This window comes from Perca fluviatilis, chromosome 10 (assembly GCF_010015445.1).
Source record: "Perca fluviatilis chromosome 10, GENO_Pfluv_1.0, whole genome shotgun sequence".
NCBI classification, from domain to species: Eukaryota; Metazoa; Chordata; class Actinopteri; order Perciformes; family Percidae; genus Perca; species Perca fluviatilis.
In genome coordinates, this window is record NC_053121.1 from 30,635,088 (window position 1) to 30,662,245 (window position 27,158).

Genomic DNA, 27,158 nt, shown 5'->3' on the forward strand with positions numbered 1-27,158 from the left:
TGTCATTTAAAGTGCCATCCTAATATCTCTTATCTGTCAGGAGACCTTCATATATGGGACCATCTATGTATGCATCCAGTATCCAGAGTCTCTAGAGGCATGGCCTGCCACCTGAGCACACACAGAATACACATTTTCCCTCTTCCTTTTGCTCTCACAAAGCAGAAAGGTGTAACGTACAGTATTGTTTATTTGTTGGTGACGCTGCTGCTCGTTGTACTACAGCTGACTGAAGTTAAAGTGGAGGTCTAATGCCACTTCTAGTGTCTCTTCTCTTTTACACACACACACACACACACACACACACACACACACACACACACACACACACACACACACACACACACACACACACACACACACACACACACACACACACGGCTCCCCTCCCTCCATTTTGCCTTGTCTCGCTGCTTCTGTCGCCACAGCAACTGAAAGCCCTGGAGGGTGTGTAGGGGGCTGGATGTGTGTGTGTGCGTGTGTGTGTGGGGGGGGTGCTCAGCCAGTTGCCATGGCTATTCCAGCTGAGTGACAGTGACAGAGTGACATCATTGCTGCCAGTCTCTGTGTTCATTTTGAATACTTTTTTTTCTCCTCCATCTTCTAGCTTCATCTCTGTCTTTTTTGACTCATTTTCTCAAGACATTACGCGACTCTTTTCCCATTTTCTGTGTGCCTACCTCCTTTACTCACTCTCACTCTCTCAAGAGGAAGTGCTGCTGTCTCCATTTCTGTCTCCCCGCCCAGGAAATGGCTTTCCTCCATTCCGTTACTATGCCAACCGGCTCCAGCCGCGGTCTTGTGCCGAAGTGAGCGTGATAATGGCATTACCCGCACCGTGCTCCTCTCCTCCCTCCATCCCTTCACCCCTCTATCACCCATCTACCTTTTGAATGTACTGTATGTACTTCCTCCCACCTCTCGACTGTGTGTCAGCTCTTGACTAACGTTTTGCTCTTTGTGTCACCTCCTTTCATCTCTCCCTCTCATCTCTCCTCCTCACTTTCATTTTCTCATCCGCCCTTCTCCGCTTTCTATCTCTCTATCTGCGCTGGGTGTGTAGTAAGCCTTCCAGAGGGACACAACCATAGTGGCTGCTCTCAATGTCTGGCAGGGAGGAGGTCCTTATCCCCAAAAAAAAAAAAAAAACCCCCACACCCCCCCCCCCAAAACCCCCCCCCCCCCCACCCCCCCCCCCCCCCCCCCACCCCCTGACACACATACACACACAACCCCCCCCTCCCGTTACAAACAAACCGCTGGGTTTAACGTACAGTACCACGGTGGAGTCTGCAGGCGTCTCAGTCTTCAAATAATGTAATCGTGCGTGAAGTCGTTTGTGTGCGCGCGTGTGTAGCTTTACTTTCGAGAGAGGGAGATAAGAAACAGAGAGAGAGAGAGAGAGAGAGAGGAAGGCGGAGGGAGCAAACGTGAGTGAAAGTGTTGTCAGCCATTTTTTTTTCTCATCTTTTCCTGTTTTCTGCTTTATTAACGGCGCGCCGCTGTTCTCCGGCTGGAGATGTGATTGTCAAGTGCACGGAAAGAAAACAAATCTGGCTCGTCTTCGCTTGGATAAAAGGATTTTTTTCTCTCTCTCCTCCTCCTCCTCCTCCTCCTTCTTCTTTGGTTTTAAGATATTTCTGTGGGAAGCAGCGGGGAGGCTGGAATAAGCGCAGAAGCTGGTGTTGGTTTGGAGAGTGTGATCAGGCCGAGGAACAGCGGATACTCCCCAAAACTGTCAAGCCGCCGCCTCCTTCCAGAGAGACAGAGCAGCCGAGGGAGGGGAGAGGGCAGGCGGCTTGGATGAAGATGGGGCTCTGTGCTGTAGCGTAGAGCAGGTCCGGGGATGTTAGATTTTAGCCCGGTGAACATTTTTTCATTATGAAACCATTAGCAGCATCAGACAGCAATGGAGTCCCGAGCCAGCAAGATAAAACCCCGGTAAGTAGCCTATCGACGTGCAACGTCTTCTCCTCATCTTTCTTTTTTTTTTTCTCTCTCTCTCTCTCCCTCATTTATGACCCACTAGATATGATTACCGGCCGTATAATGGACGTGCATCGGATTTCTATCGAGCCTCCACAAGATGAATGAACGCAGGGCAGGCCAAGGACGCGTCAGAAACCCGAGCGGGCTCACCGGAGGCTGCTGATTGCCCTGTCGAGCCTCCGATGTGTGTCAGTGTGTTGTACTAGAAACGGCCGCCATGTGCTTGCTGTCACTCACGCGCGCAGACACAAGCACACTCGCGTGAATGTTAAGGACTCTGTACGTCGTACAGGCCTGACACGTTCTCAGTAAAATAATAGGTTAGGCTGAATGTATTTGAACAAATATAATGCCCGTGTCAGTAGGCTGTGTTGCTAATAATCATTCAAAAACGCATATTGTATCGATGCTCTTACAGAATTTCCCTTTTTGGTTAAAGGCGCACACTCCCATCCAGCGCTGCACATGTGTGTTTAACGACCGACGTCTCTGCCCTCGTTATGTTTTACGGCGCACTGAGATGACAATATTTGATTGTAGGTCCCTAGGATGGTGCCCATGAAATGAATCACGCCAGGTGTCTTTTGCATTGGTGATAAGTCAAATCTGCACAAGCAAAACATCAGGGTGGTTTGACGGGAGGTGATGTCATGTGTGCAGAAATGAAGCTGCCCTAAATCCCCACCTCTTCACCTCCGTGAGCTGTTACAGCCCTGGTATGGCGTTATCGTAGGCTACGTGATGCAAAACGAGTTACTTTAAAGCAGAAAATGACTACAGGAATACAGCTGATATTTTTTGGGGGGCTGTTTCTGCCTCACAGCTGAAGAACTAGTTTGACCCTTTAGTTTATCTAGTGCTGCTGCTGCTGGTGGCGCTGTCCGTGGTGCTGGAAGCAGCTCCAGCAGACACTCGGAGGCTTGAGCTGATCTGCACTTGAACGGTAACCGGATTGATCGGCTGTCAGCGCTGCTGGCATCACTCACAAGTCGGGACCACATAGACACACAGAGGCAGGGCTGTAAATCACACTGATAGACGGTTACTGGTTCACAGAGCACAGATGCTGAACGAAAAATCCCCTTAATATTCCTATAATAGTCATAGATATGTCATTGTTAATGACATATCTCATCCGCCTTCCTGGCAGTTTGTGCAGCAGGCAGGCCTTATACTGTAGGATACCAAGGGCCCCAATAATCTCTTTCTAAGAGGCTATTTTTCATAACATCTAAAACTATATAATTGCATGTTTTAAACCCAATTATATTTTATTTTACTTAAAAAAATGCAATGTAATACATTTTTTTTACGTTTTTTTTAATATGCAAAAGGATACTCTATATGTGGATAATCAACATCTCTGGGATTTTTACAAGGTTTTAGGTACTACATACAGTGTGGTGCTCCATAGTATATTGATGCTGAATATACCTTTATGTCACCATAATTGGCATGTCTTGCTAATGTAGTATGATTGTAATAATCTATAGTATTAAAGTAATTTCAGTAATAACCTCATTGAAATAGATCTTTCAATGTTGATTTGACTGGTTTCCAGGATTCTAGCAAACACACTTGGCCAAGTGAGGAGTTGCTACTCTACACACTCAAAAATATCCTTAAAATATTTATCATAGGGTTACTACTTTTAACAAAGCAAAACAGCAAATCTGTTGTTATTGGCAGGATAGAATGTTTTTTACAGCCAAAACACAATGAAAACTTGACACACATCCACTTCAAGTTAGACAAAACAAGCAGACAAATCAGCAAGTTAACACAAGTAGCAATTAAATAAAATATAGTGAGACATGGGTGCTATAATCTAAGTTTGGCTTGTTTTGCAATTATCTTTCAGCATGTGTAAATTAGCTATATATTCTGCTGTCTTGTTGTTTTTGGGGGAAGATCTTTAGATTTGTTTACCTCTTCTGTCTCTTTTCTGTTTTATCTTCTCTGTCTAACCCCTTCATTTGATTTTTGTTTTCTTATGTTTTTAGCATACAAATGGAGGCTTGTGTAAATATTCATTTAACCCAGCGGGAAACCCACCATGGGTAGAGTCAATAACAGCCACCAGATCTTATTACAGTAGTGACAACAGTAGGCTCATGACCATTGGTTGCTATATGTATACTTCCCTGATTGCTTATATCCTCTGGAGACCTGTGATTTCCATTCTTATAGCTGCATTTTATCTTTACTGCAACAAGGCACACGTTGACTCCATCATAGTACAATTAAAGTTGATTTATTAGGTTTTTATGGGCACTTATGGCTTTATCTTTTGGTGAGTGTGTGGCCATGAATGCTGTCTCCTTATCTTTGAACATTGTAATGAAATAATGTCTATGCACTCAAGGCATAGGCCCAAATATTTTAGCCTTCCTGGGCTAAATCAGGGGACTAGACACAGAAACTCTTCTCTTTACCACTAATATAACATGTTTTTCTTTATTTAATTGCAGTTTTGTCCATCATAATCCTTATAATCTTGCTAACCACTGGCAGTAATATGAAAACTGTATAAACAAACATACTTTTTGGAGATTTGTTACGCATCCACTAACATTCGTTAGGCAGGAGAAGTTACTTTTTACAATAAATTGACATCTGGAACAGCAATGATTGTAATAGCAGTAAAGTGGATTGTATTTCTCCATTGTAGGTAATCATCACCCCTTGTCTATCTGCTGGTCTGTGTGGTACTGACTGGTGGAGCTGTAACTAGGGAGGGGAAAGCCCAGAGAGCATATCAGGCCCATTTAATCAGACACCCTGCCGAAAGGGTTTTAATCTCTTGATCCACGAGGCTCAGGAAAACGAGAAGCTGTCACCATGGTCAGGGGAAACTCTGGGATGTGCCTGCTGTCTCTTAGCCTTCCAACATTGGCAGCTCTCCATTTTTTAACAAGTAGACAAAGTTAAAACCACATGTGAAATGTTGAAAGGAGCAGCACATCTTCAGGTGCTTTTAGATGCTTGAAATCAGAAAGAGAAATTATTTTGTTGTTGTGTTTTGCTCCGTAATTTAAACCTATGTAACCAACAATTTACATTTTGCTCCTTTCAGAGGAAATATGAGGGTGTTTTCAAGACCCATTAATGCTTTGTACACCAGGCAGGGTTGCATTTCTGAGCTTGGCCACCCACAGTATTGGACATCTAGTTTAGCACAGATTCACTCCCAATATATAAAGGCGGTAAAGAGATTGAGAACCAGCCAGCGCTTCCACACAGGGCTTCCACCCAGCAATCTAGGTCATTAGGTCTACAGTGTAATTTAAGGAGCGCCACATCTGCTCACATGTAGGCAGAGCTGAGTGTTGTGGCTTGAGCATTAGAGCGACGCTTAATCCTCCTGTGACAGCTGATTGTACGTATTTTAGGCTCGCGGTTCTGCAGAGCTCACTTCATTTGTTTGTGAGAGAGCACTGAATTTGGAGCAAAGGAGTGCAGAGAGACCGAAATAAGGTAGGAGAAAAATCACAATTTCGTGCTATGGTTGGTGGTGAGCATATCACTAATAGATTTAAGCAATAGCGTGCTTGTACGGACTCTGCAGATCGTATTGGGTTAAGAACGCACTGCACATGTATTGCTGTGTCGTCGTGCCACTGACTGGAAAAGCGCAACGAGTGTGTGTCATTATTGTTGTGCTGGTGTCCATCTTGGCCCAGTCTCTTGCATGCCATTGGGCTAAAGAGGTGTGGGCTAAAGAGAATGGCCCACATGCTTATAGACAGAATGGATGCTGGCTCATTGGCTGACAGACAGATGACCTAAATGAGTGGAGAGAAAGGATTAGGTGTTTATTATCCTCTCCCTTTATCCCTCTTTCCTGCCCTCCCTTTATCTCTCCTTCTTTCCAGGGGGAGGGGCTTGTAGTTTATGGGGGTTTGTTGGGAGGAGTTGGGACCTTTCTAGCTGGTTATGGAAACCAGTGGGGGTATTATTATTGACATACAGACCACTCCAGTGGCTGGTTGGAAGGCCATATCGATAGACACCACAGGGACCGGTCATGTACTCTCAATAATGAGAATATTCAATTAATTTACTCGTGCACTTCCATTCATTGAATGTGCAACCAAACTGTTAAGAATATGTTAATAAATTAGGTATTTAATTGTACAGATTTTCTTTGATTCCTATTGGGCAGTGGTGTTTTTAAATTTGATTTATTTATATTCTGAAAGGATAAAGCTGGTGATATTCTATATTTTTGTGATTGTCAACAACTCCAAAAATGGGCTAGTCCCTCTCCCAATAAAGTTAAGGCCTCAAAGCCACAACACTCTTACAACAGATGTCCAGTAATAGTAATACTCCAGTAATAATAAATTCCACTTCTAAAGTTTGTATTACACGAGAGTGATAAACTGCGACATAATCAGTTTTGGTCCCAGAAGTCATCAGAAGCAAATGTGATGAGGCTTTATCACTACAGTTACAAACAAAGAGATTCGTCACACTAACACAATAATGCCCAGCTGGTAATAATAACAACGTGGAATTCAGCTGGAGGCGTTCAGAGTGAAGGCGACCAGACGAGGGGATGGGAAATAGCAGCCTGAGGGGAGTTAGTGAATGACTGGGCCCTCCGGTCGACCATTTTGGTTAGTGCAGTCATCCAGATAATTAAACGTGATGGCAATCTTTGACACAGTGTAGTCACATCACACTTCAGTGCCACAGGAGCTGCACTGTCTGGCTCTCTCGTCACTGACACATAGAGGCGCTTTGCAAGTAGATCTTTCTTATTTTCTCAGCTCAGAAGGATCTCCAAATATCTTGTCACACATTCTGCCAAATCAATTCAGTGCCACAACACCTCCACGCTCTTCAGTTTTATTGTGGTTCTGTCTCAAAGGGCAGATCATGAATATTGAGAAGTCCTTTATATTACTACTTAGCTAGTTTCCAATATTCCAACATGATAATTCTGCCAGCAAAACCACCCATTTCAACCACCCATTTCCAGAACTCTTTAATTAAGCCGTAATGCAGACGGGTGCTTCAGAAGCTGTGACGTTTTCTCAGAGTATGTTCAAGAGCAGATGACGGCTCATACCCATTTACTTGCAAATGAACCTCCCAAGATGTATTTCTATCCAATCTATTCCATTTGTCATTGAAGAAAGACTTCATAGTGTTGCCAATGTTGAGGCTAATTTCCCTCCAATTATCTGAGGCAGGGTAGTTATTTACAGCCCGAAGTGCATTTTGAGGCAGATGACACTGACGCCCAGACTACTTTTCTTCAGAGACCATTTTACCTTTTACAGCTCCGATGAGAAGAGCTAAAAACCTGGCTAGAGGCTGCACAATCTGTGTAATGTCACACCTACATCAGGATTTATTGGAGCAATGTTTTTTTTTCTCTCTGAATTTTATAGTCTGGTCTTTATTTACTGGCACTGGGTTAAAAGATTTTACTCTCCAGAAGAAACATACAATACATAAATAAAATTCAAAGTCTTGTGTACCATCCACATCTGAAATCATACAGCATGTAAAAGACTGTTAAACTTACTCTCTAGATGTTTAGATGTAGCTCTGATATCATATGATGAATGAAGCAACCTAGTTAAATCAGCCACATTTGACTTTTAGGTGTAAACATTTAATATTGATGATCTGCCACAGCCAGAAGTGGATGTTAAAACGGCTCAGGGCGGTCTCCCTGCTGAGTATCAAATATATATTGGTAAATAAAACATTTAGCCATAAAATATTAACATCTATACACTCCATGAACCAGTTCATGCAGTTTGATTAAATTCATAATTCACCCCTGTGGCTTTTTTGTCAGAAATGATGGGCTCATTTTGAAAATGCTAACCTATATATTGTGCACATTTAAAAAATAATATATGAAAGGTCAGTTTAAATTTAAACCATAATATTTACAGATTGTAAATCAAACATATGTTAATATGTTTTAAATAGAGGACATCATATAGCCAATTACTGAGATGTACTGTCATTATAGGTACAATTTAATCTAATAGTTGAATTTCCCCAAGGATTGAAAATTAAAAAAACTTCTAATTTCATTAGAATAGCACGTTTCAAACCAAAGTGTTGATGCATAGTACAGTAGTATACAGTTAATTAATGTGCCAATTATTTTTTTTAAGGTAATTGATAATTGTTTTCAATTAAGTGTCAGAAAATATTTAAAAAAAGGCCTTGCTTTAAACAGTCCAAACCCCCCAGATATTCAATTTATAATGGTAGCAAACAGAGAAAAATACTCATACAGTAGTTAAGAAGTCGCCACCTGCAAATGTATGGCATTATTGCTTGAAAAGTATTGTAACATCTTTTAATACTATATCTATAAAAACAGTACAGCATTTTCTTAAATAAAAAGACAGAAATACTGTTGATGTACTAACTGCTATACTTGTTTTTATTTTAATCATCTGCAGTCAGCAGGGGGCTTTCTGATGTGTTACATTTCAGGGTCATCTCCATAGAGAAGTGGGTTGGCTCATTTACAGTATGGCTAATTACAGCGGGGCTTTCTGTTCCTTTATACAGTATTAATTACTCAGAGGGGTTTTCCCCCTTTTCCGCTTAGTGTTTATTTAGGTTATGCGAGTTGCCTGCTTTAATTGGGGAATTTCCTTGATGTATGCAGCACTTCTTGTTGGTTTACTCATACAAAGGAAGTTCCAGTGCTAACAGCTAATATCAGGAGCTGCATAAATGTTATAGCACTTGAACTTTTAGTTTGTCACTTAGACAATGAGGCTGAGTTCATGAGACCGATTAACATGAGGCTCCCTTTAAGACTTTTTGATAAATGGACAGCGGATTTAGTGTGCTCTTTAACTGACACATAGAGGGAGGGTGAAGACAGAGACTTTTGTATTCACTCCTATGTTGTGTTAAACTTAATACGTTTCTGACAGCTTCTTAGGAAGTTGAATTAGGTAATTAACATCTCCTTTTTCTTAGCTTTGATTTGAAATTGTGTGTTGAGCTTTTGCACTGGGACTAATTCATATGTTTCGTTCTGTTAACCTTGTATAATCACAGCTGTGAAATAAAGACAAAGATAATCCGTAGTAGTCATGAATAGAAGAGTGTTTTAGGCTATTTCTAATTAAGATTAAAGGGGCAATATTTTTGTGTAGTCCCTGTAAAAAATTCCATGCAAAAAAAAAAAAAAAACTGTTCACTTCAATGAAATGACTCGGCGTCCTCTGGTAAATGATGAAATAGGAAACAAATGCAAGGAAAAGAAAAAGAAGACATTTTCTTTACACTGTCTTCAGACAAACTGATGGACAACATGCTGCTAAGTGTGTTGCTACTTGGCTGCCAGCCAACATGAGTGTTAGCGTGAGTGACCAGTGGTGACAGCTGAGCTGGCTGATACTGACCATCTGTGGGTATGTTGTGTGTGTGTATGTACAGCTCCCCGCAGACTTCAGCAGACTTCACCTGGCCGACGGCTTGCACCCACAGGTGACCCACGTCTCCTCCAGCCACTCAGGATGTAGTATCACCAGCGACTCTGGAAGCAGCAGCCTGTCAGACATTTATCAGGTAAGGACGCCCCCCATTGGCCCTTGATCCCCAGTTTGGACTCCACCGGATAGTTCAGTAGGTGTGGTAGTCACGGTCCGGTTGATCACCGGACGAACACTAAACAGGTTGGTCCTGTGAGATTAAATCTCTCCCGGTCTAGCTAGGGTCGTGGCTCTTCAGCCAGTTTTCTTTTCTTGTCTTTTTTGCTCACAGTTAAAGTAAATAAGAAGCTGCTATCAGCATCTGGTTAGCTCAGCTTAGCATAACTGAAAGACTGGAGTCACAGCTTGTTGTTTGTACACTTCTGTGTTTATTAGTTTTATTATGTTTAATAAGCGGTAGAGGTGCTGGTGGAATATATTTTTTAACCTTTTTGGATAGAGCCGTTCCCAGTCTTTGTGCTAATGTGAAGCTAAGCTAACCATGCCGCCTCTAGCTTTTTATAAACTATACACAGACATGAGTGTGGTTTTAAACTGCTCATGTAATGCTGCGTTCCAAGCAACCCGTAACCCGTGTTTTCACAACCTCCTACCCGTGAAAGTGCCCTGGAACGGCAGTCAAACCCGTAACTTACTACCCGTCAACTCGTACCATATCGTTGTACTACCAGTAACAGTTTTTGACGTCACACACACATAAACAATAATGGCGACCCCCTGTTGATGCTGTACAGATGCCGGTGAAATATAAATAAATATACATAAATAGGCAACGTAAAGTAATTCCGCACATTGTAATCAAAACAAGGCACATACAATTGTGTACTACTACAGGTTATGTTTATTAAATGAAGCCCAAAATATGTCGCTGACTAGAAATCGCTAGTATCATCTAGCGCTAGCTAACGTCAACGTTAGGTAGCCGCTAGCTAACATCAGTGTAACCACTAGCTAACGTTAACGTTAGGTAGCCTAACCTGAACCCTGGAATGCTACCAAGTCGTGAGTCGTGACTCAAAGTCATAACTTACGGGCTAAAAATTGTGTCTGAATGCAGTGTTACTCTCAGCAACAAAGCAAAACAAGCATATTTCAAACTTTTGAAACAAATGACAATCTATTTTTTGGGGTTTAACTTCCTTTGACAATGGCATGTGTATTTGTTTGCTTACTTTCTAGTTAAAACTAACATGACATGGTAACGAGTGTAGAGCATAATAAACTTTCAGCTAATGGTTCTAATCCAACCTGTGTGGATAAATGAAGTAAGACGGTTGAACTGAAGCCCAGCTCATCAGTAATTCCAAGACTCTCCTTGGTGCAATGACAAATATGCCTCTGGGACCGCAGGTTAGTCTCATTAAGTAGGATGAGACAATTTGGGAAGAATGTAAATGCTTGGCAGACAAGGGGGACGAGCAGACAGGCGGGTGGCTGCGAGCAGGTGGTCCAGCCTACATCCTGACTCCAGCTATGACGTACAATCTCGTGTGATGGTAGTGGTAGGAATCACCAGAGGCCTCACGACACGATATCATCACGATACTTATGTCACGATACGATATTATTGCGATTTGAAACATATTGTAATACTCTGCGACATATTGCAATTTATTACCTTTTTTCCCCAACTTCAAATTTTCCCCAATTTCAAATTATGTTCCCAAAATCTGTTTTATCTAAAAAGATGCATTTCTCTTTTTGTTTGTTTCACTTCAATTTTATTGTTGCAAAATGGGATTGTCAAGCAGACAAACTGATCAACACATACATAATAATAGATTGATACTTGGCATCTGTGTACTGATACAGTATTGCCACGGAAAATATTGCGAGCCTATGCTGTATTGATTTTTTCTCCCCACCCCTATGTAATAAGAGCTTTATGAGCTGTTTTTATGTGCTACATTATCACAGAGAGCATCATTAGACTTGAATATGTTTTTCTGGTTAGAGTGTGACTAAGGTAATAAATAAGTAACACTTACGAAAGAAAAGAGAATTTTATATTGCAGCAATCGTACCCACCCACCCCCAGAGGTAAATAACACACGACTCAGCTCAAAAGAACACACAAAATCTTGTGACTGTGGACGACGTGCCCCAAAACCCTGCAACTAATCCTCTTAACACGAGCACCCACCCTATTGGCTCCTAATACTGCCACCTGCTGTGTGCCTATTTGTGTGTTTGTAAGTGTGCTCAGGGGCATCAGTCAGAATCACTTTGTTTTATTTGGACCTCTTCTTGGCTCGTGTTTGTGTGTGTTGGAGCATTAGATCAAATTGTTTACAGTAATACAGCTTTATAATTGCGTGTTAGGCCTGTTTTGTGTGTGTGTGTGTGTGTGTGTGTGTGTGTGTGTGTGTGTGTGTGTGTGTTTGTGTGTGTTTTTGTGTGTGTGTGTGTGTGTGTGTGTGTGTGTGTGTGTGTGTGTGTGTGTGTGTGTGTGTGTGTGTGTGTGTGTGTGAATATGTTTGGCCATGGTGGGGCTGGCTAGGTCAGGTTGAACAGGCTCTCCTGTCCCCAGTCTGTGATCCTGGTCTTGCAGCCATCTGCTTGCTCTGTCTCTTGATTTCTCTCTCTCTCTCTCTCTCTCTCTCTCTCTCTCTCTTCTCTCTCTCTAAAACACACTGTCTTTTTCTTTAGGCTCTCGACCCAACTCTTGACAGCTTTCAATCTACTCGTAGCAGCAGCTGCTCTGTCTCTGAGTGATATATATATATATATATATATATATATATATATATATATATATATATATATATATATATATATTCAAACACCTTAACTTGTCATGTCTCAATCTCCATGTGATCATACTTCTCTGCTAACTGGTGATCTACTTTGTATGTGTGCTTGTGCTACATCTGTTTTACTTCTTGGACAGGTATTATATGAGCTCTTTTATTTACTTTTATGTTAGTAAGCAAAATATTTTGGGGTTTTGAAGTGTTAGTTGGACAAACAAGCGATATGAAAGTCGCCCTTTAGGCTCTGGGAAATTGTGGGAGGCATTTCCAACATGTTATAGACCTTGATAAATCAATTAATTGAGAAAATAATTGGCAGGTTAATCAATAATGAAAATAATGTGTTATGTGCAGCCTTGTTTCAATTCAACCGCAGTCAGCTAGCTGAGAGAAAGCTTCTGATGAATTAAAACCATGCAGTTTCTTTCTACTTGTGACCCCTCGTCATCAGTTGGATATATTTGTCTTTATATTTGTCCCCCCCCCCCACATACTTTTAGAGCATTCACAGACTCCGCACACAAATATGTTGAAATACATAAAATGTACAGGCATTAAAACATGGAGAAAAGGATTCAAACTCACCTTACAGTCCTGGGGTACATGACGTGACTTCCCACCAAACTGTTTGTTTTATGTAACATTACTTTTTTTATGGTGAGCTAAAGCTGCACCCTGCAGATTTCAGAATTAATAATGTGGCGTAGTAGATCACAAGCGGTGTTTGTGGTCTTCACTGGGGGGTGCTTCCTGAATAAGCGGATCAGGGGAAGCCTGGTTCTTTACACTTGAGACCACAGGAATTTGGTGGTACAAAGAAATATGGTATTAGATTTCAATTTCTTGGAGATAGGGGTACAGATTGTTGATGGTAAAGCATTGACTAGTTTAACCACTGGCCCATCCTGCTGTCTCTAATCTCCACAGCCTGCTTTGGCCTGGACAATTGAAGCACCCCGGGAAGAGTCTCACGTCACCGGCAACATGGCCGCTGTTTTGTGTCTGAATAAATCATGAAATTGGTCCTTCAGAAGGCCTTTGAAAGCATTGATCCAAGAATAGCCCTGATGAAATATTAACAACACCTGACTTGCCTGCTGACTTGTAATGCTTACTGCGCCATTGATGGATTTTTGATGCATAGATGACAGGAAAACGAGCCTGTGCACAGATACAAAGCCACACAGGCAACCAGAAATACAGCGTGCTCACTCTCAGATTTCATCTCCATGTCTCCATGCAAAATAAAATTACCTCACTGTGGCATCTATGAAGGAAGATGCATCCTCACTTAAATATATATTTGCTGCAGATAACAAGTGCGGTGAACCTGGTCTGGTGTGTCCTCTGTCCATCTGTAGAAAATGGGCAATGCTCAGGGAATACTATTGAATTATATGGATGAAGTTTTAAGATTTTCAGCTCCGGAAAGTCAGTATTTTTCACAGCCTCTCTAACACTACGTCTATTTTAGTGCATCCACTCTAGAAATACTACACGGCTTGTATTGTATACTGCTTCTTACTTGATCCGTGACTCTCCATTGCCAAAAAGCTTCACTCGTACAACCAGATCATCGGCCCCCCGCCCACCAGGGTGTGTGCGCCGGTGACGCCCAAATGGCCACTCAGACACTGGCCTGAATCATTAATGAGCCTTTTGCACATGGCGTGGCGTGGAGAGATGACATAGGGTTTCTGTGAGGGACCGGGCACGGGGACTCTGAGCTTTGAAAAATTCAAAGCAGACTGACAGTCTGGGAGGTGAAGATGCGTCTGGCTCTGGGATTTTGTGGACAGTTTGCAAAGGCAACCTTTTCTTCTCTTTCTGTTCAGAAGCTTGAGGTTGGGCACCATATTGAGGTAAGAAGGGTTGTTTTCTACACTGTGGCGAGGTAGCAAGGCTGATGCTTTGTAGTCCTTTTTTCATGTTGTGTGAGCATGAACCAGGCAATATGGCACTTCTGTCATTTATAGAAACAGTTCCTTTGATGATGGCAGAAGGAACTCTGTTAGTATCACTCCTGCACAAGTAATTGCATTACTTTCGCTCCTCATCTCGGTTCATTTTTCCTCATCTCCGCACATATTTCCTCCTTGTGCTTTCAAAGAACAGGATCTGGCTTTGAGGCAGGCGGTGGAGTTTGCTGAGGGGGAGAGGAGAGGAAAGTTGAGAGTTAATTAGCCTGTTACTATGCATAGCGAACGGTCTTTTCTATACTGTACTGAATACCTGTAATCCATTTCATTAAATAGGTCAAATCTGCAGTTTTACAGAGGCTCTCTTTCTTCTGTTTTATTTTGCTGTTTGTTGGAAACGCAGCTGATGTTTGTACTGTAAAATGATTTTAGCTGTGTGTATTGGCATATGCAACCTCTGCCTCTGCATCCCTATTATGCTGTTTTTTTATTTTTTATTTTTACACTGGCTGTTTACAAGTGAGTTTACTGTCACATTTTGACAAAAAAACACGAGTATGGTCATTGGCTTGGTCATCAGATAACATCCTTTTATTCACTTTTTAGACATCTAGCTGACGATCTAAAGCATTGTTTGTAACGAGCACTCAGGTAGGTGTCTCGCTCAAAGACGTGGCTATAGATGGACATCTGAACTCTGACTTTTTGGTTGTTTTATGTTTTCCATTCCGTTGGATGGAGACACCAAATCCCTCACCTTGTTTATCTTTAATCGCAGAGAACTTATTCCTCGTCTTTGTGCCTTTTGCAGGCCACAGAAAACGAACCAGGTGACATGGACCTGAGTGGCTTGCCAGAGACCGCCGTCGACTCCGAGGAGGATGACGATGAGGAGGACATCGAGCGAGCGTCTGACCCCCTCATGAGCCGTGACATTGTGCGGGACTGCCTGGAGAAGGACCCCATGGACAGAACCGACGATGACATAGGTGAGCACCCAGTTGGGTTTTTTTTTTTTGTTCTGTAAGTTCTGAAAGAGCTTTTCGTAAGATACGTGCTGCTTATGAATAGCACTATTGTGAATAAAGTTATTTTGCCGTGCATTGTTTACTTTAAAAATATCCAATCTATTTTTTGTGCATGCCTGAGAGTGCTGTCTTTGCAAGACTTCTTTAGAACGGGTGTGTTTTCAAAAATATCAGTAAAAAAGCACAAGCTACGTTGTTGCCGGCTGGGACAGTACTCCTTGTCCCAATTTTAGATTAATTTGGTGCTGTGTAAAAGCCACACCCACCTTTGTCATTTAAATCGGTCAAAATAAATCTACATTTGTTTGAAGCCTATTTTGCTTTCCTGCTCTCATTTACAAGGTAGACTTTCGAGTAATTCTCAAAGCCACATCAGGCTTGCAGTATCATATCCCTTAAAGCTATGACTCAACTTCAATAATAATGATAGGCATGTTTTAAAAAAATAAAATAAATAAACATACACACTCTCAAAGCTTAGCTACAGATGTGGACTTGGGGAGGATGATGCACTGGATGTAGAGAATGAGTGCCAACCATTCTCCCCCTCCCCCCTTTCGCTGATCCCCCCCTCCCCTCGTACACCCCTCCCTCTGCCAGCAGGCTTTTCTAGGTCACTCCGGCACATCCTCTCCCCTCACCTCTCCCAGCACATTAAACTTTCATTGCTTCCGCAGCTTCACACACGAGGCTGTTGCCATGCCAAGCACAGGTCAGCCAGTAAGTCAGACTGCTGATGGCCAGCCAGCAGGGGAGAGTTGGTTGGTAGATGGCGAGAGATAGGTATTTTCCTACTTTGGACCTCAGAGTAGGGTGCTACAGAATGTCCTGAGATAATGTATAGCATTTCCCTTGGTGACACCTTCACTCAAATACATCCAATATTAAAGCCATTCACCCAAAATCAGGTAATGGCTATTTTAATAATTGATTAATCATGTTAGTCAGCAGAAATGCCAAACCTTTCATAGTTCCCGCTTTTCAAATGTCAGGATTTGTTGCTTGTCTTTTTCATGAACTAAATATATAGGGTTTGTTTGTCAAATAAAACAAGTCCTTTGGGCATTTTTTTTTTTTTTTAAACTATTTTCTGATTGGAGTAATCAAGGAGATAATAGGCAGATTAGCCCTAAATGTCATTTTCAATGCTTCCAAGTTATACAAATATGTATATATATTTTTTTGTTAATTTCGGTGATCTGATCCATTACACTTGATCAGAGCACTAAATGTGGTTTCAGTTTTAGTGTCTGCAATGGCTTGCCTTGAAAGTTATATCAATGGAATTGATATTTGGCTTTATTGTTCTCCAGATAATGATTCCTCTGTTGGCTATTCACTGTGGTGGTGATCCATTTGGATGCTTAACCTCCAGCTCGTGCCTTTATTGGCTGGATGTGAGGGCAGTGCAGGCTTGCCAAGAGCGCTGCCTGCCCTCTTTCTCTCCTCTGGGTGTCAAAACTCTGTTTGCTCTTTTTTTCTAAATCTCCTCCACTTCCTCCGCTGTCTCTCCTCTGTCCCTCTCACAGAGCAATTACTGGAGTTCATGCATCAACTGCCAGCATTTGCCAACATGACCATGTCAGTGAGGAGGGAACTCTGCGCCGTCATGGTTTTCGCTGTGGTGGAACGTGCCGGCACCATCGTTCTCAATGATGGAGAGGAGGTGTGTGTTGGTGCATATTTACGCACCCATAAGCCCTGTCTTGTGACTTTGTCTTGCCTTTAATTATATTTATGTATGTGTGTGTCTGTCGAGGAACTGAACCTTAGTCTCACCCCTTCACACCAATGAATCTTTCGTCTTCCATTTAATGTTTTTTTCTGCTCTATTAAATCTGAATGGCAGACAACCAGCATCCCTTATCTAGGATCCCTTAGGCAACTAAAGCAGGCATCACTTATTCTTATTCTCTCTCTCTCTCTCTGTGTGGTAAAGACACAACATGACTTACAATGAAGACAATTTGATTGTAATTTTTGCTACGATGCACTCAAACAATAAAGAGCAGACCTTGCCTTGAAGGGCTGGTCACTTTACTAAATGTCTGGTCACAGAGAGTGCAGGGGTTCAATGAGCATATTGTTGCTGTCGGGGTAAAATATGTGAATCTCTTAAATGTCAGCTTTTCAGGAATTCTTGAAAACATCCTTATTTTCACTTAATCCCTTATAAAGGATAAGAAATCATAAGACATATTTTTTATTTCAATCAAGCGTGTATGACTTGTAACAATACTTTGACTGGATTGCGTCTTCACATTCTGATTGTGTTTTGCTGGGCGGCTCTAATAATCCTATTGCTATTATTATATTCCTCTGAGGGAAGTAAAAAACCATCTGTTAGTGCAGCAGTCCCCTTGTAGTTTCTGCATAATGTTCTTTTTGAAAAAAAACTTTGAATCTTTAAGGCACACCAGCTGTTCGGAATATTGACTGAACTTAATCTGATCTAAAAAGTTATTGTTGTTGCAGTTCCTTTTTCCAACATTTTGTTGCTTTTCTTTTTGTTCTCTTTTCTTCCAACACCGAACTACTTTAATTGCGTGTTTGTTCGGCTCCAGCTTGACTCGTGGTCGGTGATTCTGAACGGTTCGGTGGAGGTGACGTACCCTGAGGGCCGGACAGAAATTCTATGTATGGGGAACAGTTTTGGGGTGTCACCAACCATGGAGAAGGAATACATGAAGGGCGTGATGAAGACCAAGGTGGATGACTGCCAGGTAGGATCTTGGTTGTAAATGTTCCTGCATAGTATCATGGGATTGGTTAGCAGTTCAATTTCGTCTGCATCTTAGTGCGAAAAGCCTGCAAAGAACCCTGATATCCTATGATATTAAATCCCCAAAATTAAGAAAAACACTGTTTAAAAAAAAATAAAAAAAAATAATGATATATCCCACTGTGACCCACTTCATGCAGGCATTGTTTGTACTCATGACAATGCAAATTGCTTTGGGCGATAGCATCCACTTAAATGTAAGAAACAATCATTTTCAAAGAAAATAGGCCAGCACATGCAAAGAGCAATGACATGTTTTTAGTCCTTCTAATCATCAGGAGCTGAGCTCAGCGGTTGGGATGAGACAATCTTTGCTTCTAATTAGTGATAAATAATTTTTCATAATTTATCAGTGGGGATAGTAGTTTAGTTGCCATGCAAACAGTCTTTCTAATCAGCTGTTATCAGTTTTAATCTGTGTTCTAATCAGTTGCTCTCCTGGAGATTTGCTGATCTCGGATCAAATGATGGTTCAAGAATTAGTGGGATTTAGTAACACAAATATACATGTAACTGCAATACTATTAAGCAGGTAGCATCAATATATTTTTTAAGTTTGAGTCAATATGTGTCAAATCTGTTTTTAACTCTTCTTTGATCTTGTCTTGTCCAGTTTGTGTGCATAGCCCAGCAGGACTACTGCTGCATCCTCAACCAGGTGGAGAAGAACATGCAGAAGGTAGAAGAGGAAGGGGAGATCGTTATGGTGAAGGAACACCGCGAACTGGACCGCACTGGCACCAGGAAAGGACATATCGTCATTAAGGTGACAAATCAACACTCAGCAAATTTACATTTTCAAAAAAAAGAATTAGGAGGGCTCAAAAGAGACCAGATTCACTCAACAGCCAACCAAATAAGTAAGGCAAGGCAGCTTTAATTGTAAAGCACATTTCAGCAAAAGGGCAATTCAAAGTGCTTTACATAAAACATTAAAGAGCAGTTAAAAAAACAGATAAAATACGAGTATAAAATTTACAGTGCAATTTAAGAAATTAGTTATTAAGTTATTTAAACAAAGGCAACATCAAAAACAAAGGTCTTCAGCCTTGATTTAAAAGAACTGAGAGTTTGCGCGGACATGCAGCTTTCTGGGAGTTTGTTCCAGATATGTGGAGCATAAAAACTGAACGCTGCTTCCCCCCGTTTAGTTCTGACTCTGGGGACAGCAAGCAGACCTGTCCCAGACGACCTGAGAGGCCTGGGTGGTTCATAGTGTAGTAGCAGATCAGAAATGTATTTTGGCCCTAAACCGTTTAGTGATTTATAAACCAGAAATCAATTCTTTGAGGCACAGGAAGCCAGTGTAAAGACTTCAGAACTGGAGTGATGTGATCCACATTCTTGGTCTAAGTACTGCTAGATATTTAAACAGATCTTTGCAAGCCAATCAAGTTGCATGAACGGGTATTTTAAACAAATTACACCATCATTTTTAACCTCAGGGCACATCAGAGCGTCTCACCATGCACCTGGTGGAGGAACACTCAGTGGTGGACCCCACCTACATCGAGGACTTCCTGTTGACCTACAGGACCTTCCTCTCCAGCCCCATGGTCGTGGGCAAGAAGCTCCTGGAGTGGTTCCACGACCCCAGTCTCAGGGACAAGGTACGGGTTTTTGTTTGACTGTACATCTGCATGAACTGATGAAATCATTTAAATATGAATTAGAGACAGAATGTCTTATTTATATACTGCAATTACATGCAATTGAATAATTGAATAGACAACTGGCATAAAAATGTAGACACTCAAACACCCCTAAGCAGAGATCTTCCATGAACCCATAGCCATTTTAAGGTCAGGATGTAAACTACATAATACATGCACTACTAGTCAACCAGTAAACTGTATATTAACCCGTGTTGATGATGTGATTGCTCCAGGTTACACGGGTAGTCTTGCTGTGGGTAAACAATCACTTTAATGACTTTGAGGGTGACCCTCCCATGACTCACTTTCTGGAAGAGTTTGAAAACAATCTGGAGAAAGAAGTAAGTAGAACCACTTACACAGGGATGACTCGCATGCAAGAAAAATTATTTTGTGTATGCTCTTTACTGCATTTTCCTCACACGTGTCATATTTCTTTCCAGAAAATGTGTGGGCACCTCAGACTGTTAAATATAGCGTGTGCTGCTAAAGCCAAGCCACGGCTGGTGACGCTGACCAAGCCTTCCAGGGACTCTCCACTGGCCTTCAGCCTTCTCGGAGGTCAGGAGAAAGGTTTCCGCATCTTCATTGATGCCGTGGAGCCTGGGAGCAAGGCAGCAGAAGTCGGCCTTAAGCGTGGAGATCAGGTAAAATATCTTCCTCAGACAGAATACATTGTTTCTGCTGTAAGAAAGTGTCTGCGGTTTGTTAAAATCTTGGGATTTCCTCTTCCTGTTGGCAACTGTAGGGAGGGAAACTGTAAATGCAGCTGCACATAGCCTTCAACTTAATCAAGTTTTCTATTTTTTTTTATTTTTTGTCTTTAGGCTACAATTGTGAGCAGAAATCACTTTTGTCACAGACCAGCACTTGAACTGATCTTTTTTTCTCATGTTGGAAGTTTCTTTTTGTTGTGAAATTGGTTTTACATTTTGCATTAAAAGGTTGTTTTTTTTAAAGTCTTAAATTGAACTTGCCAGTAGCTGCAGGCACCCTGTGTTGGCTTTCTCCTCGTAACTTGACTTCTCAACCATTTTCACACTCTGCAGGCCTCAGGGCTTTAAGCAAAGTCCCTTAATCCTTGAAACCATCTTAAGAGTGTCTGGATGCAAGTTAAGCTCTCTTGACTCCAAACATCCTCTGCAGCTGTTTCCCCAAAAAGGAAGCGGAGAAGCTGGCATCCTTGGAAGCATTCACTCTCTCATGCCCTGCTCACACCTTCCGTTTTTTTTACAGCTTCAGTTACGATCATCATTCACTCAGGACTTATAATTTCCGAGCTTTAGTATTAGTCCCTTCAGGCCATTAGAGGTAAACTCCATGCAACGTCTTTCTAATCGCTGCTGATCCCAAAACAGACGTTTGGTCATCTAAGTCAGTGTTAACCGGCTCCACAGCAACAGAGGATGGCCTGTACTTAAGTTACAATCAAAGGTGACTTCCTCTTCCACTAAAGAGGAAGCAGCGAAGGCTGGTTAGCAGATTGTGTTAAAATGCAAATATCTGGCTCACATACAGAGGTCAAACTGTTAAGGCAATTTGAAGGTGACATGGACAATTAACGTTAATGTCAAAACCATGTGTTGGGCGAAATGTTATGATGTGTAACATGCCAGAGGATTGCCTCTTTGTTCACTGGATAAAATATATAGTTTAGAGATCATTACTGAATTTGTACATTAGTTCAAGGCTCAACACCTTTCTGCACAGATCCTATATGGAATGCAGTTCATTGTGACACTGTGACAAATGAGGCAGAAAAGACATTGAGTAGTTTACTGGCAGGTTTTTCTTGCCCACCACTGCAGAAATTCGATTATTAAATCTACATGCGTATCTTAGGACCAGGTAGCCATAGCTTTAGATTTGGTTCATGTTATTAGAGAGTAATGAGGTCAATATTATGGACTGTTTGGTCAAATGCACCTGATATATTTCTTCTTTTTTATTTCTGCAGATCTTGGAGGTCAATGGGCAGAACTTTGAGAATGTCCAGCTCAACAAAGCCAATGAGATTCTGAAGAACAACACCCACTTGTCCATAACTGTGAAAACAAACCTATTAGGTAAGGTTTCATCATATTTATGAGACACACCTTGTTAGCATTTTGTAAAAAGGGGAGGGGGGTGAGTGAGCGGTTGCAAGGTGATTAAACTTATTTCTTGAGTACAAAATTATTTCTGACTTTTCTCAAATCGTTGCTCTTTTCTTGTGAATTAAAAATAAATAACTATAGCATAAGCAAGCAAAATGACTCTGATTGAATTGGTCACAACTGGTAGAATCCATGTAACCGGTGAGGAGGGGTCGCAAGTAGACATTGCTTCGTTTTAAAACCTCACAAACCAAGTGCTTTGGGAACTGGTGTATTTATTTAATCAATTATAGCCAAACTTAATACTTTAAACAAAGAGAATCCTATTATGACTGAAAGAATAGAGAGTGAGTGACTGGGGAAGAAATCCTATAGTAGCCATCACTGAATACAAAGAATTTGCCCTTTTACCAAATGTTTGTCTCCTTTGTCCTTTTGTCCAGTGTTTAAAGAGCTGCTAACCAGGCCAGAACAAGACCACGATTTGGATGGTGAGGAGGAACATGACAGAAAGAACGGTGCGCCCCACCTTCCAAAGATCGGAGACATCAAGAAGGCCAGTCGCTACTCCATCCCCGACCTGGCAGTGGACGTGGAGCAGGTGATGGGCCTGGAGAAGGTCAGCAAGAAAGCAAAGGCCAACTCGGTGGGAGGACGCAACAAACTGAAGAAGATCTTCGACAAGACACTCACCAGCATCCTGCCTCCTAAACCATACAAGTAATAACACCATGTGGATTTTAACTTTTTATCAGGGCAATAAGTGTACCTTTATCGTAAAGCTGCACAAGCTAGCTTTTCATGTTGACCGTTCTAGATGGCACTGAGAGGTAAATGTTTGAGATTTAACATTTAAGTACCCTATATAATTGTGTTTGATGGTGTCAGAAAACTGCACACAGCTGCCTATTCGCCCCACTAGCAGGTCTGTGATTGTTTTACATCAAAAGGATTCTAAAAGCATGAGAGAGAGAGGGAAATGTGATGATTTTGATTGGTTCTATGCTGTGTGCAGAGAGGAAGCAGTGATCCACACATCCCCATCTGATTGGAACTGATGTTGGGCTGTTTGTCGCTACCTTATCCAGTTTGTAAAAGCGCAGAAAGTTTTTCCTGACATTGCGACGTGCTGCTCTGACTCAATCACTCAATCACCCGCTGAGCTGCTTCAGACAGATCTTGATGCATCTCATCTCGTTATCAGTTTAGTTACCAGATGAAAGTTTAAACAATCCCCCCCCCAGTGATAAAATATGTGACCTTTGCTGTGTGTGGTAGCGCCAATGCTCGCTTTCCCTTATGCTTAATAAGCCTAATATTATGTTTTATAAAAATATCTGAATATCTCTTAATTCCTTGCGAGATCTGGTGCCTCCACTGTGAATAATGACAGGCTCATACAAATTCTTAACATGAACTCTGATTGTAGAGAGCTGAGATAAATTATAAATTAAAAAAAGTAAGTTTGTAAAGTTTAGTTTTCAGGTGTGCAAATGCTGAGTATTTTGTAACTAGCTCCTGAGGACAGCGGGATTCTTGTTCAGTTTGTAATTTTAATGATCTAGCACCAGGTTCAGCTTTCAGATTGATATTTCTGTTCACTGACCCAAATGTGAAACTGCCACAGCACACATCACCAAATATTATTTCTAAAAAGAGGGTTTATTTCTTGCAGAATATAGTCTATGGATTGCTCACCCAAAAAGGAGTCTACAGCTTCCTACTCCTGCCAACACTAATATCGCCCCCTGCCTTTTGTTGACAGAACTGCTGTCTCACCCCTCCAATGCTCTCCCTCTTGTTTCCATAGTGACGTTTGCGTGGGCCAATCGCAGGACGACATCATTGTGGGGATGAAGCAGTCCAAACAGATCGCACCAGCTCTGCCCGTTAGTGGAAACCTCTCGTCTTCAAACCCAGACCTCCTGCAGTCTCACCACCGCATCCTTGACTTCAACAACCAGCCTGGTGTGTATTACATTGCTGTGTGGATATAATGTGAGACTGGCAAGTTTGTAGCAATAAATCACTTTTTTATTTCCTTACCTTTAAACATTTGACATCTTCATTGGCAATTAAGATCCTCAAAATATGATTATGCCCTGTATTAAAAGTTTTGTATTGCTAATGTGCATTAGCAGCAATTGCAACTTTTTAATATTGAGGAAGCCTAAAACATGAAATGATAGAATACTATTCCTTTAAGGGGGTAATATGGATATGTTATGTTACATCATACTGATATAGATTGTGATATGCTCAATTGAGAAACCAGCTGACAGCTGACATGTCTGTTTAGTAGCTGTTTGTAGTAGCTTTCGATCATAACACATGAACTTCATCAGCAGGTGAAGTTAGCCCAGTTTGTCAACTGCTGTTTACAAGGTCAAAGATGAACTTAACTTAATTGAGACGCCATTTGAAGATAAAATAACCGGGTATAAATGACTTTGTGGGGTAATTAAACACCACGTGGATTAAGGTACCTTATCATATTGATGCTTCAAATCTGTAAATCCTTATTGCTGTAAAGAAGACCTGCTCACTGGCCGTAATGGACTAATCCAACCAGAGATGTTGATGGGATAGGTGCCTAAACAGTCTGTTACCCTACCAACTGTATAGAGCCAATGATAGAAATATGGTTTCTGTATTTCTATCTTCATTAACTCCTGTCTATCACATGGTGTTTGTGTTCTTCCAGTCCCAGTCATACTGAGTGAGTATCTTTCTCTCCCTGTGTTCCTGCTTCTCCTGGAACAGTCATGCTTTTGTCAATGCTGTCAGCATCTTTGTCAGACTTACAGACATTAATCAGCTGCTGTACTTTAGTTTGTACACGTAACGTAAACTAAGTTAATCTGCATTCGTGCTTGTCATGCTAATCAAATCAGGCTAACAGCATTGCGCTGACTGCTGACCTTTAAATTTTCTGAGGGCACATGGGTATTGGTTTGTATTTAATGGTGATTTTGGGTCATATGATCGGTGGGGTTGTGTTTCTGATCAAACTAATAAATGAAGGGAAATGAGGTTTGCGGGTGACATCCCAAAGATGCTGGGAAGATGGAATGGCTCTCGATATATCTTGTAATATATGCACCTGATATATATGTAAAAAAATCAATGCCATTACTTTCGTAATGAGAGTTGAAAAACCTCACAGTAAAAACAACGCTGATAAATAAACAGTTCTCCTCATTATGTGTTCTGTTCATCCCCAGATATGTCGGACCAGGTATTACGAGTCTTCAAGGCGGACCAGCAGTCTCGATACATTATGATCGGGAAGGACACGACGGCGAAGGAGGTTGTGGCTCAGGCTATCAGGGAGTTTGCCCTGACTGCAGCAGCAGAGGCTTATTCACTGTGCGAAGTATCCGTCACACCTGAGGGCGTCATCAAACAGAGGCGGTTGCCAGACCAGCTGTCTAAACTAGCCGACAGAATTCAACTAAGTGGCAGGTAATAACATCTTAAATTGGATGTGCTACTGTAAGTGCCACCTTTTTATGTCGGGATTATTGTTTTCCCTCCTTTCCTTATTCTTCTTCCTAACATGAATGTTGATGTTGTAACATAATTGTGCTGCCATTTTAGCAAGGACACTGATACAACAACATATTTTTATATTTTAACCTCAAGAGACCATCCTGGTTAAATAAAGGTCAAATAAGAATAAGTTAGGGCTGCAATTAACAATTAGTTTCTTGCGGCGACTGGCTAGCTCACCTAGTAGAGTGGGCGCCCCATGTACAGAGGCTTAGTCTTGACACAATAGCGGCCGCAGGTTCATTCCAACCTGCGTACCTTTGTTGCATGTCATTCCCCCCCTCTCTCTCTCCCTTTTCATGTCTAAGCTCGCCTATGAAATAAAGGCCGGAAATGCCCACAAAAAATCTTAATTGATCATTTAGTCTTTAAAATGAAGAACACAAGGTCAGGGCTTTAAATTGCTTGTTTTGTCAAACACTCGACAAACTGAATGTTATCAGTTTAGAATAAGAAATAGAGAAAATAAGTAAATCCTCTAACTAGCAAAGCTGAAACCAGCAAATGTTTGCCTTGTTGCTTGATTTAAGTGAAACCAACCCCGCATCCTCCCCTATCATCAGATACTACCTAAAGAGCAACATGGAGACAGAGACGCTATGTTCAGATGAGGACGCTCAGGACCTCCTGCGAGAAGGCCAGATCTCTTTGTTACAGCTCAGCACAGTGGAGGTTGCCACTCAGCTCTCCATGCGGGCCTTTGAACTTTTCTGTGCCATCGAGCCCACCGAATACATCGACGACCTGTACAAGCTGCGCTCCAAGACGGGCTCGGCCAGCCTGAAGCGCTTCGAGGAGGCCATCAACCACGAGACCTTCTGGGTGGCCACGGAGGTGACGCGGGAGCCCAACCAGCTCAAACGCATGAAGACCGTTAAGCACTTCATTAAGATCGCCCTGCACTGCCGCGAGTGCAAGAACTTCAACTCCATGTTCGCCATCATCAGGTGAGACAGGGAATAATGAATACATGTGTAGTGATTTATGCATTTGGTCCACTTCGCGACGACCATGCTTAATATGTCCCCCCCCACTCCTCCTCCTCCCTGCTTCACAGTGGTCTGAACCTGGCTCCAGTCTCCAGAATGAGGGGAACATGGGAGAAGCTGCCCAGCAAGTACGAAAAGCTGTTCGGGGACCTGCAGGACCTCTTCGACCCCTCAAGAAATATGGCCAAGTACAGGAATGTCCTCAACAATCAGAACCTCCAGCCACCAATCATCCCCCTGTTCCCCGTCATCAAGAAGGACCTCACCTTCCTACATGAAGGTAGATGGCATGAAAAGCATATGTCTATATAAAAGAAATCCCTCCTCTAATCTGGTAGTATTTTGTAAAGTTTACAGTAAGTTAATGAGTGACTGAGAATCTATTCCAGACTTCATAGTTTTCATAGCCATATGATAAATTATAAATGTCACATTTTACATCAAAACAATTGTAAGTAGAAGTACATATACCATTTATTTTACTGTGCAATGGCTATACTGCCCTACAGTTTATATGATATGATATGATAGTTAGACAGACTGTGTAACAGAAATGTCGTTTATTTTGTTACATGCCTAAACTTTTTTTTGCTTTTGAAATGAATGCAATGTGGAAAAATAGTATTTAAAAAATGAAATAAGTCCTTTTAGCTATCTTGTTTTATAAAAAAAAATAATAATAATATTAATAATCATTTTATTTAAAAAGGGACAGTGCAATTAACATTCAAACAAATGTACCCAACTTAGCTGAAAGGCTAGTTTTTGCAGTTTCCTTGGAAAAGACATACTTCTTTGCTGTAATATTTTTTTTATGGTATAACAAACCTAATGTCAGATTATGGTCCTCACTTCATTTGAACCAAATTTGTAGTTGTGGCTTTGCAGGGCAGTATTATGTCTTT

The 27,158-nt window shown here is 41.6% G+C and overlaps 1 protein-coding gene across 10 annotated transcripts in view; it reads left to right on the top strand.

The window, feature by feature from the left end:
* rapgef2 (Rap guanine nucleotide exchange factor (GEF) 2) overlaps positions 1-27,158 on the top strand; it is a 119,023-nt gene that overhangs the window by 78,491 nt on the left and 13,374 nt on the right. For 6 of the 10 annotated variants that reach the window (XM_039813644.1, XM_039813634.1, XM_039813637.1 and 3 more), the window contains 14 exons: positions 9,424-9,555; positions 14,963-15,140; positions 16,709-16,845; positions 17,744-17,902; positions 18,575-18,727; positions 19,407-19,571; positions 19,850-19,957; positions 20,060-20,263; positions 21,574-21,682; positions 22,156-22,432; positions 23,523-23,680; positions 24,937-25,177; positions 25,828-26,211; positions 26,322-26,533. In XM_039813644.1, coding sequence (XP_039669578.1) covers positions 9,424-9,555; positions 14,963-15,140; positions 16,709-16,845; positions 17,744-17,902; positions 18,575-18,727; positions 19,407-19,571; positions 19,850-19,957; positions 20,060-20,263; positions 21,574-21,682; positions 22,156-22,432; positions 23,523-23,680; positions 24,937-25,177; positions 25,828-26,211; positions 26,322-26,533 — 2,617 coding nt within the window. Of the gene's footprint in view, positions 1-1,468; positions 1,942-5,395; positions 5,467-9,423; positions 9,556-14,962; positions 15,141-16,708; positions 16,846-17,743; positions 17,903-18,574; positions 18,728-19,406; positions 19,572-19,849; positions 19,958-20,059; positions 20,264-21,573; positions 21,683-22,155; positions 22,433-23,522; positions 23,681-24,936; positions 25,178-25,827; positions 26,212-26,321; positions 26,534-27,158 lie in introns of those variants that run through there. The other 4 variants (XM_039813639.1, XM_039813640.1, XM_039813641.1 and 1 more) reach the window with 3 other exon arrangements.